The 18,507-nt window shown below is 56.3% G+C and overlaps 1 protein-coding gene across 2 annotated transcripts in view; it reads left to right on the top strand.

Annotated features, from left to right (window-relative positions):
* Positions 1-2,329: 2,329 nt before the first annotated feature.
* Positions 2,330-18,507, top strand: part of FAM78B (family with sequence similarity 78 member B) — an 89,395-nt gene continuing 73,217 nt past the window's right edge. For both annotated transcript variants that reach the window (XM_045981978.1, XM_045981977.1), the window contains exon 1: positions 2,330-2,820. In XM_045981978.1, coding sequence (XP_045837934.1) covers positions 2,558-2,820 — 263 coding nt within the window. In that variant the 5' untranslated portion in view covers positions 2,330-2,557. The remainder of the gene's footprint in view (positions 2,821-18,507) is intronic.

The following is an 18,507-nucleotide window of genomic DNA, read 5'->3' as shown; positions in this document are numbered from 1 at the left end:
CCTGGTCAGTGACTCAGATGCCCTCGGTGTGCACCCAACACTGAGAAACGCCTTGGCTGGGAGCTCTTTATCTCCCTGAGTATGCTGCATTCTTGCAGACCTCTATGCACTCTGCATTTGCCCAACTCTTGTCCTACACTGCCTGAAAACTCTCATCTTCTCCGAGAGCCTCTCACAATACCTTCAGGATCCAATTCAAATGTCACTACTCCAAGAGAGCCACGGCTGTATCTCATAGGGGCTGGCCCATCTGGCCCCCCACAGTACTGGATACACACCACTATTGTGTATGTGTCACAGCACACGCTAACATCTTGTTAACAGGTCTGTCTCCAGTGATCCGTGAGCTCCCGTTCATCTCTGAATCCTAGTGTGTAGCACAATGCTCGGCCCCTGCCAGGAAGTCAGTGAGCATCTCCTGAATGAAAGGACTTGAGTGATTGAGATCTGTAGCGAGGTGGTAAAATGACCGAAGCGTGTTATCAAAAGGCAAAAGCGGCTTTTTTGTTAACTACAAAGTGAATCAAGGTGCCAGAAAAGTTAAAACAAGGATGAAGAATGCTTTTATCTCAACCGACTTTTAAATTACTCATCACATCTAAAGACTCACCGTCGTCAGCCCCCTGCAGCCTGGGAGTCACTGTTTCACACTTGGGCACCAGATCCTGCAACATGTTCAACGATCAGAGAAGAAATACTTAAAGAAAAGCTATTGGGCTTTTAAATGTGAAAAGATGCCCAGAAAGAGCATTTGCTAAATATCATTTCCCGTTTGGTACATCGGACAATATCCCAGGCATGGCTTGGGTCATACTGCACACAACGTCCAATACCTACAGTGGCAGTTACCGTAGGGCCATGACAGTGAGGTTGCTCTTTCTTTAGTCCCTCATTCATTCACAGGCAACTTGCGGGTCAGCCCCCACGTGCTGTGCTCTGGAGAAGCTAGGACAAGGGTGGGCCCCTGAGATTCCAGGCTTACTACAGACCGGTGTCCTGAACTCGTATCATTAAGCCGTTACTATTTGAATCCAGCCTGGTTCCAAAAATGTTCTCAGGTTCCCCTTGTTCTTGGCGGGTCACAGGCTACCCTGCTCATCGTTCTGATCCAGCTAGATGGCCATGCGGGGCACGACCCGGCTCCAGGACACAGGTACGATCAAAACGCCCTGTTTAGGGTGAGTCCACCGCTGTTCTCCAGGGCGGGGGGGGGCTGTTGAAAGAGCATTTTCTGAGAAAGGAAAGATTTCGATGAAGGCAGGAGATGAGTAAAAGCTGAGCTCATGCTAGAACCCAAACTCTTGGCATTTTGGTGACGCGGTGTGAGGGCTCGGGGGTGGGGGAGGCGGTTCCCTGGGTGCCCTCCCTCCGTCTGGTGGCGGAGAGAAAAGCTTCCAGAGCAAATCCAGTCGGGGAAAGACGTAAACCCACCGCATTCCGAGCCGCTCCCGGAGGCTTCCCCAAGGTAGGGTACCAGGGGAGCTCAAGCCTAACCCTAACCTAACAAACCACATTACAATAACCCACCAGCGGAAGACAGCTGCTCCCAGCCCCCCGGCGGCCCCAGACGGCTTCCCATCCGACGCGGCAGCGCCTCGCCCACCGCGGCCCCACCCGGGCCCGGCCGGGGACTCCCCCAGCCCTCACGCCCACCCCGGCACCACCTACCGCAGCCCCGCCCCGCGCCGGCCCCACGTGCAGGGCCCCACCCCGGCGCCCGCGGCCCTTTAAACACCCCCCCTTACACACCCCCCCTCCCGCCACCCGGACGGCAGCCGGAGAGGGACAAAACTCATGGCGTACAGCCAGGCTCCTCCGCGGATCACGTCCCCGGCAGCCCGGCCCGAGGGGCCCTCCACCCCCGGCCGCAGCCCCCCGGCGCCCCCCAGTCCCCAGCGGCGGGGCAGAGGAGTGCGGGGCGGGGCCGGCGGCCGCGCGGGTCTCCGCCACCGCCCTCGCCGCCGCCGCCTCCGCCTGCCGCTCGGGCCGCCCGCTCGCCCGCCGCTGGGTGCGCTGCACGCGGGGGGCAGCCGCGGTGCAGAGGTTCATGCAGCGGCGGCGGCGGCGGCTGCCGCTGCTGCTGCTGCTGCCGCCGCGGAGGCAGACAGACCGGGCGCTGCCGCCGCCGCCGCCCTCCCCCCGGCTCCATGCCGCCGCCGCCGCCGCCGCCGCCTCCTCCTCCTCCTCTCCGGCGAGGGGCGGGGGGCTCCGGCCCCGGGTGGGCACCGCTCCGCGCAGCGCCGCTCCCCCCTCTGCCCTCGGCGGGGGCGCCCGCCGCCTCCTAGGAGCGCACGCTCCGCGCGCCCTGCCGGAGAGAGGGGGCGGGCGTGGGCGGGGGCCGGCGGGCGGGCGTCGGGGCGGCGGGGACCCCGCGCTGCGGCCGGAGGAGGGGGCTTCCCCGGAGGATGCCCGGCGGCGGCTCCCCGCTCCCGGGCGCGAGCTGAGCCGGACCGGGAGCGGGCGGCGCGTCGCCATGCCGGCGTGACGGGCGCCCCCGGCTGCCCGCGCGGGCCCCCGCGCTGCCCCACGCCGCGCCGCGCCGGCGCCGGATGGCAGGATGGGCTGTATCCAAAGCATCACCTGCAAGGCGCGGATCCGGCGCGAGAACATCGTGGTGTACGATGTGTGCGCCACCATCGACCAGTGCCCCACGCGCATCGAGGAGACCTCGCCCATCGTCCTGCGCTACAAGACCCCCTACTTCAAAGCCTCGGCCCGCGTGGTCATGCCCCCCATCCCCCGCCACGAGACCTGGGTGGTGGGCTGGATCCAGGCGTGCAACCAGATGGAGTTCTTCAACACCTACAGCGACCTGGGCATGTAAGCGACCGGCGGCGCGGAGCCGGAGCGGGGTCCCTGGCCCCGTCTCTGCTCCCCACCCCGACCCTCCTCCTCAGCTCCTTCTTAACGCTCTCCCCATCCTCTTTCTAAACCTTCCTCCCGCCTCCTCTTCCACCTCCCTCCTCCCTGCGCTTTTGTTTCAGTGACAGGGCGGGTGTAGGGAGGCTCCTCGCGAAGGCATTTTCTCGTGGTTTGCTTCTGACTCCCGGTGAACGCGAGGAGGACGGTGCGGGGTGGCGAGAACGCGACAAGGAGGGTTCGAGAGACGGGCGTGGGGGTGGCTGGCGAGTGCCCTGGGAGTTTCGGGGCGCCGTCTCGGCTTGATGGGGCTTCCCGGGAAGAGTTTGGGGGGACCTGTGGAGAGAGGAGTGGCGTGGAGTGCCGGGGGCGCACGGGCTGTGCCGCGCGTCCTTTGGAAAAGCCCGAGAGGGCTTGGAGGAGAAGGTCCCGGGCGTCCGAATCGGACTTGCTGGTTGTGCCCTTGTTCCCTCGGCCGTTGAAGTCGAGCCCTTGTGCCCCAGGCCGGGAAGCCTGCAGGCGTTTCTATTCGGAGCCACAAACCCGGCAGAGCCGCCTGTCTGGCTCGGCGCCCTCTGGACGAGTTGTGCGGCGGTGGGGAGCGGGAAGGCACCTTGTGCGAGCAGCCTGGGGCTGGCGCGGCGCGGGGTTTTCCTTGGGCTCCCGACAGTACACGTCTCCTGGCTGTCCAGGGTCCTTACTTGCTCCAGAACTTTGCTAATTGCGGCACGGGGAGGGATTTCCCAGCGCCCACCGGCGAATCCAGTCGGCGAGCTGGGAGCTCTCCAACTTCGTTCAGCAGCGCCGCTCCGTGCGCGCTGAAGTGGGCGGCTGCGGGGAGACCCCGCACGGCGGCGACTCCGCGACCGCCACCAGGAACCCGCAGCCTGCCCCAGAACCGCAGGCTGCGGGCTGTCGCATCCAGGACTTTTTAGTTACTCACTTGCTTAACTCCCTGCCGGCCTCCTTGCAGAAGCCGGCTCTGAGCAGTTGGCGACCACAGTGGCTAAAAGCTTTGGGGCCTGCATTGTACCTGTGTTAACGGTGTTGGTCTAGAGCACGCTAATTAGCCTGCAGCCTCTAGAGAAACCCTTTTCTGGAAACCCAGCCTCATTTCGTGTATTAGCCGGAGACTCTGGAGCTCCCAGGTTCATGCGTTGAATATATGGGGCAAGAGAGTTTCTATTTTGAAACGCCAAACTATCTTTCGTAATGGCAGCTCGAAGGCTTTGTACTGCACTCGGAGAGCCTGGAAGTTAACACTAGTCATAGGTGCTGAAAGAAATTTTGGCGGGTTGTCTTGTTCCCCCTGCCTTCCCCACAAGAGTTTGAACTTTTCTCTTTCAGCATAAAAACTCAGTGCTGGAGGAAGCTCATTACTCGTGAAGATGGGGGAGAGCCTAGTTTCTTCCTATATGCCTCTGTTCACTGTGTTCTTATCTTTCTGGAAGACAGCCGGATGTAAGCAATGGGGGACATATTATTTTGGGTGATTCATGCCATTTAAAAACAGACACGCCCTCCAAAGGATGATTATATCAAAACACAGTGGTCTCTTAAAGCTGTTCTTTTAGAAACCCATTATTTCCAGCCAAGTCAGGGAAAGGCCTTCCCTTTTGTCCTGGCCCTGATGGCAGTGTGCACCTTGCAGGGGCGGGGGTGGGGGGGGTGTCAGTAATTGCAGTCTGGGGCCCCTGCAGAGGAGGCCAGGAAGGACTGAGCCAAAACAGCCTCACTTTTCCCCAGACTATACAGCGAGGCCTCTCTGTTGCTTTGTATCTGTTGTGAATCAGTAAAGCAAAAGCAAACAAATAAATAATTTCTTTCCATAAAAGAAAATATATTCTACCTCAGGAAAAGCAGAGCTGAGATATAAACACAGTAGTTGAACTTCTTGAATCTGGGGGAGCGTGTGTCCACAGTGGAACCAGCTTTATCGAGGATGAACCGGTGTTAGGTCTGAGGGGCACTTACTCCCTGACCTTCCCTTGCTGAATTCTTGCCTCTGGGGCTTGGAAAAGAGCTTTACTTTTAAACTGCCACTACCAGTATTTTAAGATTCTTGGTGTTCATATCAATGGAAGCAAAACAAACCCAAGAAATCTTGAAGCATATTATTGGAGATCTGGATCCAGAGCCCACCTGTTTTCACACTTGCAATAATTGCTCCGTTTAAGCATACTTTGAACGCCAAATTTGATTGAACCCACAAAATGTTTATGCCCTGAAAACTTAGCCAGGGCAGACTCTTTCGTGGGACCTCATATTGCATGAAAGTCTGCACAGTCTGTTCTTACACACTTTAGCCAGTATCTTGAGTGGGGAAAAAAACACCAGAGGCTGAATTTTCACCCCGTGCAATGCTCTTGTTACATGAAGCATGATATGATCAGAGGGTATAGGTTAGAAAGCTGCCTTTTCAACATTTTAAAAGGGACTGCCGGAGGAAATCCACAATTTAAAATGGCAAGAAATTTCTGGTGACAGTCTTAAAAGAAAACATGAGCTTTTGTGGTTTAAAGTTTCAGCATTTCCAAGAAGGAGTAGGTTTCTGAAGGAGGATTTGAAATAGTTGATGATCACGATGGCTGGAGCTTAATTTGAACTTGAACTCAAGTGATTTGGAACTTCCTCACATGATTGCATAGAACCCAGGCTGGTGAATACTCACGTCCTCTTATCTATTTCTCCTTTGGCCCTGGTGAACCCCGCAAGTGCAGCCCTGATCCAAGTCTTCATCTTTTGGGAATGAAGGGCCTCTGGTTTTTTGTCAATTGTCCTGTCAATAAACAAATATCCATCAAGCACCTCTCAGAAAGCAAAGGACCAAGCAGGCAGCTTCATAGTTCCTCATGTAGGAGGGAGGGAGGGAGGGGCACGTGCAAGGCTTTGCTCCCAAGTGGTGTAGCAGAAATTCTGGGAAGAGGGGTGGGAGGCCAGGCAAGGTCTTCCAGAGGCAGAAGGACTGGAGCTGGATGTGAGCAATGGGTAAGATTCAGCTGGACAAGGAGGGGGCTCATTCTAGAAGAGAGGAACGCAGCAAATACATGGGGACAGGAAAGTCTCGGTGTCTTAGAAGAGCATAAGGAGGCCAGGGTGGGGCTTTCGAGTAGGAGAGCAGTGGGAGGTGAGGTCCGGAGGCAGGCCAGGGTCTGCTGGGAAAGGCCTAGGACAGAATGACCTGGAAAAGAGAAGGTTGAGGTCCGGTCTTCTGAACCAGTATGGAGAGGCTCTTCATACTTTCTTCCTACCTCTGCAGCATGCAGGGGCTTTCAACAGAGATGTAAAACCTTTGTGATGAAACAGTTTAGAAAGCTAAAGTATGCCACCCAAGAGGTTTCCAGAGTGAAGTGTGGACAAAGAATGGGGTTCATGTGTCAAGGATGAATGAGGTGAAGCTGAGGTCAAGGGGAGAACAGACAATGGTTAAAGGCGCTCCCCACTCTCTCTGAGCCCGTGTGCGTCGTCTTCTAGAGCAGTAAAGGAATTGTGGTCAGCCCCAGGCTGAAAGACCCTTGGCCTGGGTGAAAACTGCAGAGCTCATAACTCGTTCCTGCCCGTCTCTGCTCCTCCCTCAGAGCCAATGTTGATGAGACTTGGACTCTACCTGCCCACCTTTGTTGCCAAACCAATCCAAACCATGCTGGTTTCTATCCATTCCAGAATCGTTCGGGCGCAGTTTGTGATTTCCAAGCCAGCAGGTGGTTTTGAGAGACTCGCTTTTTCAGCAATACTCCACATAGTTGAGAGCTCCCTCCATCTTGAATCACTCCCATCTGTTAGCTTTATGCTGTTCTTCTAGAATTTTCTCTGTCTTACCTCAGAGTACAACTCATCAGGACATTACCCATCTGATCCTGTCCCAGGGGAATTGTATCCATCCCAATGGCAGTAGATGGCCGGTGTGATATGCGGTTACCTGCAGTACAGGTGTGTGTGTGTTGATGGACCCTTTCCACTTGACTGTCTCCAAGGCATCTCAGGCTTCATGGATTCAAACTGGAACTCTTGATTGCCACCATAGCTCCCTCCCCAAATCTGCCTCTCCACCGATCTACCCCTGTCTTGGTATAAAGAACACCTCCAGCCCCTGAACTGCTCAGGCTAAAACTTCTGTGTGTCATCCTAGAATATTTTCCCACACATCCAGTCCATCAGCAAAGCCCGCTGGTCCCGTCTCTGGCGTAGCTCTGTAACCCGGCCACCACTCAAATCTCCTCACAGGACAGGTCACCGTCCGCCATCACCTGCTCCAGCAGACGATTTCCAGCCGAACTTCCCACCTTCATTCTTGCCCTCCCTCCCGTCTCTTCCGCATACACTGGCCAAGTGAGATTTTCAAAACTTTCCCGCTTTAACTCTTTTACTGACCTTTCATTGTAATCAGGAGGCTCTGTGAAGGTCTCTTCCCAGTCCCTGAATTTCTGTTCTTAAGCGATGTCAGCTTGCTTCTGTTTCCAAAACAAACAAACAAATCGCTTCTTCATCCCAATTCAGAACTTTTCCTTGTGTTGCTCTCTGTCTGAAATGGTCTTCTTGCCCACTTTTTCTAGCACATTCCTACTTCTTATTCAGGTCTGAAGCCTGACCTTGTCAGAGGCCACCCAGATTTCACAGTTTAAATTAAGGTTCTTCTGTTCTCTTGAATGAGACACTATTCTTTTATTTGTTACAGTTTGTAAGAACGTAACTGTACGTGGGGCGCCTGGGTGGCTCAGTGGGTTAAGCCTCTGCCTTCAGCTCAGGTCATGGTCTCAGGGTCCTGGGATCGAGCGGGCTCTCTGCTCGGCGGGGAGCCTGCTTCCTCCTCTCTCTCTCTTTAAAAAAAAAAAAAAAGAACATAACTGTACGTTTACTTGACGCCTGACCCTTCTGCTGGAATATAAGCCCTATGAGAGCAGATACGGCATCCGTTTTATGCCCTCTGAATGGTGCTCAGCTCCTAGCAGATACTCCATAAACATTTGAACAATAACTGAGCCATTTTTTCCGACCTCAAGTACTCTGTGTCATCCTCGATAAATTGTGTTTCTCTTCAAAATCAGCTTTTATTTTTTTAGACTTTTTTTTTTTTTAATTGGAGAGAGCGTGAACACAGCAGGGAGGGCCGAGGGGGAGGGAGAACCCGGAGCAAACTCGGCGCTGAGCACTAGAGCCCAGCGCAGGGCTCGATCTCATGACACTGAGATCACAACCTGAGCTGAAACCAAGAGTCAGATGCTTAACTGAGGCCCCCGGGCACTCCTCAGAATCAGCTTTTCCTGTCGCACCCAAGGCTAACCCGATCAAGCTCTTGAACTCTAGACACCCCAGCCGTGGCTTAGCGTATACACAGTTTCACGCCGCTCTGCTTTCCTGTCGTTTCGTTCTGCGTCGCCCCAGCAGGTCCGCTGCTGAGCAGCGCAGGACTCCCCTCTGTCACTTCCTCTGCCTCCGTGCAGATCTGTGCACCGGGAGTGGGGCTCGGCAAACACCGAAGCCTCACTTTCACGTCACCGGTGATCAAGTGGCATTCGGTGTCTGCCCGCAGAGACGTAACCTGGAGACGGTGTCATAGCACCGTTCGCTCGCGTCACTGCCTCGTGGCCGGAATCTCAGGACTGTGGGTGCTTTAGTAACCCACCCCTTCAGGTCATTTCCCCCAAAGCTAGCACTTCCCTTCTTGTCCGTGGCTGCACGCGGCCTGCACGTGCGGTGTGGCTTTGAGTGTGGTGCACACCGGTCATAGAGATGGCTCCTTTGGGCATCTGATGAGCCCCCCAGGCCACTTGCACCAATACCCATCCTGTCCCATTCCCGTTACATCCGCAGAGGGCAGGGCTCATGACCTGGAAGGGGCTAGAGCTGCTCTTCCCCTGAAATGTCAGGGACTCCCAGTCTAGAGCATCAGATGGGAAGCAGGATCCCGTTCTCTTCTGAGAGTCCTGAGTGCCCTTGAAGGGGAGCTGGCCTCACCCTTTGCCTCTAATCTTCTCCATCTCTGAGAAGAGGAGCAGGGAGGATTAGCAGGTGTGATCAGGAAGCATTAAGCTCACTGGAGATAAAGCAGGACTCTGGGGCTGGAGGGGATGGGAGGGACCGAAGGAGACGTCAGGACTTGGGTTAGGAGGGGAGGTGAAAATGAAATATGGCTGGTGTCACCCAGATGCTACAATGCAGCGGGGCACTGGGTGGGCGGGGACAGCAGGGTGTCGGGGACCTTCCGCCGGGCAACAAAGGCAAGGGCTGTCTTTGGGGCCATGTCTGCACATGCTCCATGTTCCAGGCGAAGAGAGAAGGCTGGCGATAGGGTAGGAACTGCAGATGCCGGTGTGGGGCACAAGATCGCAAAAACCCCTTACCCCCTGATTTGTACAGTGCTCCGGTCTCAGCTGCCCTTCCTATGACCCCGGGAGCTCGATGCTGTCAGTGTGTCCATCTTCCTGAGGAGAAGACTGAGGCTCAGGGAGGTCAGAGGACTCAAGGGCACAAGCCTAGCAAATGGCGACACGGGGACTGACTTCTGACCCTGTACCCTGCCTATCCGTATGCTGCCATGCTTGGCCCGGCTGTGGCAGGGACCAGCCGGCACCCCATTCCCGTCAGCGCTAGGAAACTTGGCGGTTACGGCTGCTATGGCCTGGGGCCTCGCTCCTGTTTCATCGCTCCTCAAGGAGAGGCTCTGGTTGCCCAGAGGCCCCGGGTGGGTGATTCTGTAGTTCCCTTCTCATCTGGCCACTTGGGTCACGGATTCCAGAGGCGCCACCGTTTCTGATGTGTTCACACTAACCAGGCCACAGGAAGTGGCCACCGTTTATGAATGGCTGTCCTGAGAAGAGACAGAACAGGAAGTCAGCAGCAACAGGGCATTCTGGTGGCCGCCCCCAGACAGGCAGGGCCCGCGTGGTGCCAGGGTCCCTGGGAGGGGTTGGAGCACAAACCAGCCGCAGAGAAACCCCCACAGGGTATTGGGGGAGCTGTCTGCTATTCTCATTGGGCCTCCCAAATCAGCGAGATACCCTGGAGTTGTTGCAGTGGGTTTTAGAAAGAGGGGTGCATGTGGCCAGGTGATGGGAGAATCGTTCGCACCCAGGAAAGCCTCCCGAGATTGGGAGATGCGCTACTGAAAGGCTGCGAAGGGAGAGGGAGAAGCAGCCATGGAAGGTCTCTGTGCCGAGTGTTTCCACGCATGGCCCCCACCCAGGAAATCTCAGCAGCCAGGGGTCCCTCCTGTGGCAGCGAGGTTCAGTAGCTGGTCCAAGCAGCCCCGCCGGGAGCCCAGGCCCCAGCCGCCACTGCCCGCCCCCTTTCTAACCCACTCCCTTCACTCCTAGGAGGGAGGCGCTCAGAACTCGCTCTGCAAAAGATCGTTGTCCTGCTACAGTGCCCTAGTCTTTTCCAAAAGCGTCCTGCTGTAGTACATTTCTCTGAATTGTGGGTTTCCTCACTCCTTCGGAAAAGGAGAAAATTGTTCCAAGGTCAGGGGTGCGGATGTCTCAGAGCTCCCGCTGAGAGGGGCAGTAGATATTAGCAGTGAGAGCCAGCGCTTTTGGGGGGTGCAGGGGGCACAGAAGTCTGCCCCCAGCTCTCAGGGACCCTAAGCCGGCTAGTCTGGGCTGCAGATTGTGGCCTGGGCCTCCTCCTCAGGAGCTTCCTTGAGGGTCCCATGTCAGCCCCGATGGGCAGCATGACAGTCACCAGCCGACGACTGTCTCCCAGACCACTCAGTTCCTGGACCTCGGAGTCTGCTTGTCCCTCAGACTCTCCAGATCATCGCTGTTCGGACAGATGATCAGGAAGAGAAAGAAGACCCCATTCTGGTGGCGAAAGAACCCTTGGCCCACCGGACCGGCATCCCCCTGGCTCCTGGGAATTGTGGTACTACTGTTCCCCTCCCAAGGCCCCCTCAGGCTGCCATATCAGCCCTGGGGACCCTTCTGCCGCGATAGGTTCCAGGATGCTAGCTGGGGGGAACCAACAGCTCCCTGTACCCGCTGAGGATGGCGGCTTCCCAGTGCGGGGTTCGGGTCAGAAGGCCTGGGTTCGAGTGCCTGTCACATGACCTGTGGCAGATGCCTTAACAATTAATTCAGTGTCTGCTCTGCACACATGTCACTGAGTGATGAGATCTGCCCTGTCGCCGTCACCAGGAGGTAAAGACCGTGAAAGAGTGCTCCAAACTGAAATGGGCTGCGTGTGTGTTACTGTTATCATTATGGAGCGTGACCCTTGTCACTAGAGGATGACTCTCAATCAGCCTCAAGGACCAGGGAGGTCGTGGCTGTGGCCCTGTGGCTTCTGGGCAGGAAAGCATCCTGACTCTGAAGATGGGGGGTCCCAGACAGCTCGGCGGCTGCTCCCCAACCCTGCTCAGAGTCGGGGGGTGGGGGGAAGAGGTTGGCTTTGCCCATGAGGAGCCTGGGCTGTTTTCCACACATACTCGGGGGAGGGTGAAGGCTACCCCTCGTCCCACCCAGAAGTCACCCTCTCAGATCTACTCTGACCTGTGGGCTCTGGGCAACATCCAGAACCCTGAGCCCCTCCCATTCCTGGACGGGTTGCCTGCAAGTCAGCCAAGTCCTGGCGGAGACTCCCCACCCCATCCGGGCCCTCCTGAGGTAACCGTGTCAGTCAGATGAGGAGCCTAGGACTTGGGGACGATTCTAGAGCGGGTGAGCCATGCTGCTGCAGCTCTGCAAGGAGCTGTCGCTGCACATGTCCCAGCCCAGGCCGGCAGGTAGGACCAACACCTGAAATGATTTGCATCCCAATTATCGTTAGTGTGTCTGCTGTCATTAATACACTTTATTCTCTCCGTATAAAATGACTTTGTCTCTTTGTAAGAAGACCTCCCATCATTAACCTGATGAAAATCACGAAACATATTTAGGACAACCATAATTCCCATTTCACACGTGGAAGAGGAGGCCCAAAGAGACCACAGAGTGCACTCAAGGTCACCCTGGCAGACACTGGGTGGGGCAGGCCTGGGGCCCAGGCCTCTCAGCTCCAGCCCTAGTGCCTCCCAGTGCCAAGTGCACAGTCAGCCAACCCTGGACAGGAGCTGGGAACAAGAGAGGTCACCCTTGAGCCTGCACATTGGGCACCTCTGGGCCAGTCCGCATTTGTGGCCTCTGAAGACAAGCGAGGGCAGAGAGAACTCTTGAATGTATTCAACAGAAGGAAAGAGAAACGTGCAGGTTGTCAGATTAAAGTGAAATAAATGTAAGACCGTGGTGTCTGATGGCACCTTACTGGGCTTTCTGGGACAGGCCTGCCTCAGAAGGCCTCCGGCTGGCGCTCTTCTGGGGCCTGACCTTTCCAAGCTGGCTTTGGGCCTGTGTCAGGCTGGGGCACTCAGAAGCTATCAGAGGCCCAGCGAATGGGAAGTAATAAACCAGCATCCACGGTCAGCATCTTGAAGGGCAGGCGGGCTGAGGAGGTCGGGGCTTCCGGGCATGAGTGGGGGCCTAGACACACCTTGGCAAGTTGGGAAGGGCCAGAAATAGGCCAATGAGATGTCGCTTTGCTCTAGGCATGGGTAGGGGACCGGGATCAGGTGCTGGGGTATGTGGGGACCGTGAGGCTGGAAGGGACTCCGGCTGGTCTGGGACAGGATGCTGCCTTACTTCCTCCTCCTAAGGGCCACCAGCCAGGCCTCCATTCCCAGTGGCAGCCTTCACACCAGAGGCTGGGGGGACTCAATTCAGGAACAGATTTTTCTTTCTTTCTTTCTTTCCTTTTTTTTTTTTTTTTCAGATTTTATTTATTTATTTGAGAGAGAGAGGGAGAGCAGAAAGGGAGAGCAGAGGGAGAAGCAGACCCCCCCACACTGAGCAGACAGTCCAAAGTGGGACTCGCTCCAGGACCCTGGGTCCACCACCCAAGCTGAAGGCAGGCACCCAACGACTGAGCCACCCAGGAACCCCTCAAGACCAGATTTTTTTAAAGCAACTCAGATAATTGAGACTCAGTTTCAAACGTTCATAAATAACCTTCACATTTTTTTAAGCAATTTGTGTCAGAAAACTAAGCTCACACTCCCAAGATTTCATCGTGGCCTCTAGAACCAAGGCTGTCTGGTGCTGGGCCACACATGGACTTTAAGGAAGGAGCCGGAGTTTGCCTATTGTCCGTCTCCCCGCGAGGCCATAAGCAGCTTACTCAACGACAGTCAGCCGTTTGTTGAAGACGTGTCTCACGCTCAGGGCGCCACGTGCGCATCTGTGAGTGAGGCTGTTACTTTCCCCTTATCAGAGATGAAGAAACTGAGGCCCAGAGAGGTTGGCTAACTTGCCTGGCGTTACCCAGCTAGTCAGTGACAGCAGGCATTAGAAACCAGATTTCCAGAGACTCTGTGACAGGAGGATGCCTTTATGAAGAATGAACTAATGAACGGATCGGGGGTTCAGGGGACTGCCTGAGTGCTTGCTTTGGTCCTTCCTGAGCAAACCTGGGGAACAAGGGTTTAATCAGTTCGGAAATAGCCAGCCTCCTCACCTCGCAGCTGGTCTGCTCAGCTGGTCAGGACATGACGTTAATGAGGCTGGGGTCTTGGGGTTGGACCCAAGGGACCCGCTCAGCACCTGAGTTTGCATTCTTTACCCTGCCAGCACCTGGCAGGTGACTGTGACCACCTACCAGTCAGAGCAGAGTCTAGATTCAAGAGAAACACCCAGAAGACTGCAGGAAGCCGGCCAGCAGAATCATCCACGAGTTGGGAGTGTTAGGGCAACATAGGGACTCATCTCGCACCCCCCCCGGCTCATCTTTACAGACGGTGACCCTCAAGCCCAGAGAGGGGCCATGACACAGCCAGTGACCCGAGTCCTTCTGGCCCTGGGCTCCCCTAGTCCACGAAGGAGGAACTGGGTCACTACCCCCCACGATTTCATCCCTGCCCTCACCACCCCACTCCCTGTTTGCTGAGGGTCCAAGTTTCTGGGCAGAGATTCCCCAAGGGAGGGAGCAGCCCAGAGTACAGGAAGGGCCTGGCCCTTGGCGGCCCAGGGAGGAACCCACATCATCTCGAGGGATGTCTGCACAGTTGCCGGAGTGGACAGACCAGCCGACTCCCACCCTCCATAGACAGTCATTAGCAAGCAGGAAAGGAGAGGGTCTCCCCAGAGATGCCCATCACAGATGGCAGGAAGTAGGAGAGTCTGGCAGCCTGAGGGAGGAGGCATGTGTGGGGAATGCAAGATTCTGCCTGGGCGCCCAGCAACTCATAATCCCTTTCCCCCACCTGCCACCCCCTCGCACCCAGGGGCCGATGCTGTACATGGGCCCCCCGGCTCGCTGCCCACACATAGGCAAGGTAGCTTCATGGCCGCTGGCAGGTCCAGAAGAAACAAGATCCAAGTAGTGTCAAAGGTGACAGATTGGGGGGGGGGGGCTCCCTCGACAGCAGGGCTCAGCTGGGAGGCTCCTGGGGATCAGAACAGCTGGGGCAAATTCGAGAGGAAAATCCTAGCAGCCGGGAGACTCTGTTCCTGTTGTGGCTCTTAGCTGGGTTTCTCTCCCCCTTTTTTTCCTCATTTTTGTTCACTTGAGGCCTTTTAGCACGGGGGCGTGATCTAAGTGTGCAGCCGCTTACTCTCAAGAAGGGAGGGGTGGAGGGGAACGGAAAACAGCCGGTCAAGGTCAACACACCTTGCCCTTGGTGGGATCTAAGGGGGGCTCTAGAGGAAGGACTGCAGAGGGGGCCGCGAGTGCCTTCAAGCAGCCTCTCCCCTCAGCCCGTCGGGTGGCTCCAAAGCTCTGTCTTCGCGCCACTGCAGCCTGGCCCTCGTGATGCCTCGGGAAAGTCTGAGCAGCCCTCAAGCGGTCTGCCTCCCCCTGACACGCTCCTGTTCAGCCTGGCCTTCCCTCTCAAAATTTGCACAGGGACCCACCTCCGGCCCTCCCTGGAGGACGAGGCAACCTCAGATCTCCTGGCCTCGTTGGGCCCCTCACCGTGGTCCTGTTGGCCTGCATGGCCTTTCAAGTCCCGGTCCCTGTCCACCACGAGCACCGTCTCTGTCCACATCAGCATCTCCCTGCCTGGTTTCTGGCCCTCTGCTCCTCTCGGGCCAGTCACCCTGTCAGGCGGGCCTTAGCCAGGTGCCCACCCCAGACCCCCCTCCTCCTGGGCCCTCTCTGTCAGACTCTGTCAGACTCCCTCTCTCTCTCTCTGAGGTAGGACAGCTCAGAGGAGCCGTGCTGTCCTCTGCCCTGGGAGGCCGAGAGCCACCCTGTCCCCCTCCGCGTGCCCTCTAAGCCTCCACTCTTCCTCTCACGAGGGTAGGCGTCGGGGTTTCAAAACCCATGGGACAATCTTTATGAAGAAAATTGTTTGTGACCTACAGGGGCAACTGCACTAGAGTTCTGGAAGTCTGGCAAGGCAGCTGATACTCGGGCCAGACCAGCGGGCCAGGGACATCGCAGAGAGGGTCGAGTAGGGAGACGACGACTGCTGCTCCAGGCTCCAGGGCCAGGCCACTCACAGAAGTCTGCTGCAGAGGGAGGGGGTATGAAAGAAGTTGAAGGACATGGTTCACTGCCCTTGTCCTCTTGGTGGCCATCAGAAAGGCCTGGGTGTCATGAGCAGACCCTAAGATGTGGGAAAGAGGACAACGATGGGTGCGGTCAGGGCCAAGGGAAGCCACAGCCCACCTGTTCCTGCCCAGTGAGGCCCAACTCCTGACCTTTTGTCCGGCCCTGCCTTCCCGGGGGTGAACTTGCGAGACCCAAGCCGGGCTGCCACTGATCTCACCCCCAGCCCGAGGCCAAAGACCAGCCCCCCACACTCTTCTCTGCTGAAAGGCCCTAGGGTAACCCTCTCTGGTCAGGTAGCTGAGCCGACCAGCCCCGACTAAGGGGTGCCTGAGATGGAAGGAAAGGTTGCGGCTGGGCACCCCGAGATGCGCCTCCCTTCACAGCAAAGGTGCGTCCCTCTTGCACCGGCTGCCGTCTCTTCTTTCAAATGACCCTGAGAGAGGACGTCTTGTCAGAGCCCGGGTTCCCCAGAGCATCGCCACACCGGGGGCCCCCGTGGGGTTGCAGACTCAGAGAGGGAACTGTTGCATGGAGAAACCAAGGGTCGAACCCAGAGGTTGCCAAGAAGTGGTCATTATGCAGATCTGGAGCTAAGGGCCCCTTTCTCCTGCAGGAGCCACCAGGCCCTCGGCCGAGAGTGGAAGGGGAGATGTGACATGGGTCCACCGGATAAGGTTTTCACGGAAGCCTTAGCTGTCAGCCCTTAACCTTGGGATCTGTGCGGACTGTTCCATGTAGCAGCCAATTCTCTTTAGCCAAATGGTCAAAGGGTCCCATGGGCCCAGGACCTGAAGCCAGGACGCTTGGGCACAGCACCCTCGGGGATGGACTGTGAGCACTTGGGGCCTCAGATGGTTTTCTCTCCGCTCACATCGCACCACCGTTTTTGTCGTGTGTGGTGGTGGCTTCAGACTCAGGATGGAGGAGTCCCAGGCCAGGGACCCCCACCCTGGAGAAAGCACCACCCCTGAGCCGAGAAGACCAGGGATGCTTCTGCTTCAGCGGACAGGTGTGCTTAGGTCTTCACGAGGGAAATCCATCCTCCCTTGGATGCCGAGAGGGGTTATTCTAAGATTTACTCTCAGCATCTGGTGCTTCCTGAAACGTCTGGGCATCAGAATTAGGATCTAGAATTTCACCTTAGTATTTACGACTTGCCACACACAAAAAAAGCAAAAGCATCTTGGAATGCTTTCATGCTATTCCAAAAGAGCAAAGACATTGAAAAAAATACTCTATTAGAAACACCTCTGGTTGAATGGAAGCAGAGTGGCCGGAGAGATGGAAGTAGGTAGATGGTGAGGCTGCCTTCACTGGGACAGGTCAGGGACTAAGTAGAGCCAGAGTTCAAGAGCACAGACCTGCTTACAGGAATCATCAAACTCCTGAGCTGTTACAGCTCTCCCTGCAATCATTTCCAGGCTCAATGGTTCGGTTTCCTCTGTCCTGCCATCCCGTGTGTCAGCATTTTGACGGATGCATGACCCAGGATGGAACAGAGATGGGGCGCTCTGACCCTTAGCTCCTTGGCGAAAATCGACTCCCAGGCAAGCTCAAAACTTCGGCTCTGGGTCCCTCCATCTGGCGTCTGAATATGCACTATTTACGCCCATGACATCAGACTTGTTCGTTGTGTTGTGCAAATTTTCTGTGTTCCCGCCGAGTTTTATCTGCTCGCTCTGTTCGCTACTGAGAAAGTCGGTTGAAACTCCTCTCCAGGTGTGTTCACCCTGCAGGCTGCCCAAGTTTGCTTTATACACTTCAAGGCTGAGCCTGCTTATTTCTTTGCTTTTGCTTCCTCTTCGTGTTTGACCTCCGGGGAATCAGTTTTGCAAGCTCAACCACGGATTCCATGAAAGATCTGCAATGGAGGGGTTTTTGAGCTATTTACTTAACTACATCATGACTTCTTTACTAGGCTCTTCCGTTCCTCAACTATAGGCAAAAGTAAGGCAAAAAAATACACTTTTAGGGGCTACTTTTTCTGGTGGGATGGAATATCTTTCAGAGCAAGCTGCTTGTCGAGGCAAAGCCCTTCGGTAAGAAGAACTGAGGTTTCTCAGCACCCCCAGTGTTGGGAGTGGAGAGAGGAACCACACGGCATGGTGAGGATCTTGGACTGAGGGAGTCTGGCAAGACCAGTACTGTGCACCGGCCACAGCCGATGGAGGCATACTGCTGCCTCAGTGACTCAGTTTCTCTGCAGTGCTGAGGTGACTCTGCTCAGAGGCTGTGGCATTGGACCCCATCTGCACACACTTCAGGGCCCTAAGTCTACCTTGAGGAGCCAGAATGTTCTGCTGGAGAGGAAGCTCTCGAGGCCCTGTCTGAGCACAGCTGTCCCCAGGGTCCCTCCAGGGGATCAGAGACTCAGAAGGGTTTGCTGCCACTTTCTTTGCTCGGCTTCCCTAGGCCTGACCCCAAGGCTCATTCTGCTCTGGCATTTGGCCCTTGGCAGGTGGTGAGCTTGTGTGCCTTCCTCTCTTCCAGATGGCTTGGAGAAGGACCAGCAGGAGGAGGGAGGGGGTGGGGAGGCAACGTTGTCTGCTGTTTGGAAGGCGTAACCAGGGGACCCCGAGAAGGCACCCGTGCCTAGAGTTGCTCGGGCACTCCTCGGGCTGACTCGCCTGGATGTGGGGACGGGGTCGGGACTCCTGCACCGAGCTGCTCTGGGGTTGGGGGATCCCAAGGCAGTTGGGGGTCCCATAAAACTAGAATCTGGTGATGCAAGGCTAAGCTGGAACTTTAGCATCTACCGAAGTGCTTTTCTCTAGGTACTTCCGCTGAGGCTCAGACTCACTCTTAGAGCTCGTGCTGTCGTTGTCCCTATAACAAGGGAGAACACCCAGGCTCGGGAAACCTGAGCGACCTGGCAGGTTCACGTAGTTAGGAAGGGGCCACACTTGCCACCTGATTCAAAATTGGTTGCTCCCTCTCGGTAGCTGATGGTAGACAAAGAAAAGGCCATAGAACTTGAGAAGCTGGAAGGGCCTCGGAGCTCCCCAACCCGACTGCTTGCTCTCTCGGGCCCAACAGCAGCACAGGTGCGAGAAGAGGTCAAGGGGCTCCTCCCAGGTCGTACAAACAGCTGAGCGGCAGACCGGCTTAGACCCTCCAAGGAGGCAGTTCATT

This window comes from Meles meles, chromosome 17, assembly GCF_922984935.1.
Source record: "Meles meles chromosome 17, mMelMel3.1 paternal haplotype, whole genome shotgun sequence".
NCBI lineage: Eukaryota > Metazoa > Chordata > Mammalia > Carnivora > Mustelidae > Meles > Meles meles.
This window is presented reverse-complemented; position numbering and strand designations above follow the sequence as displayed.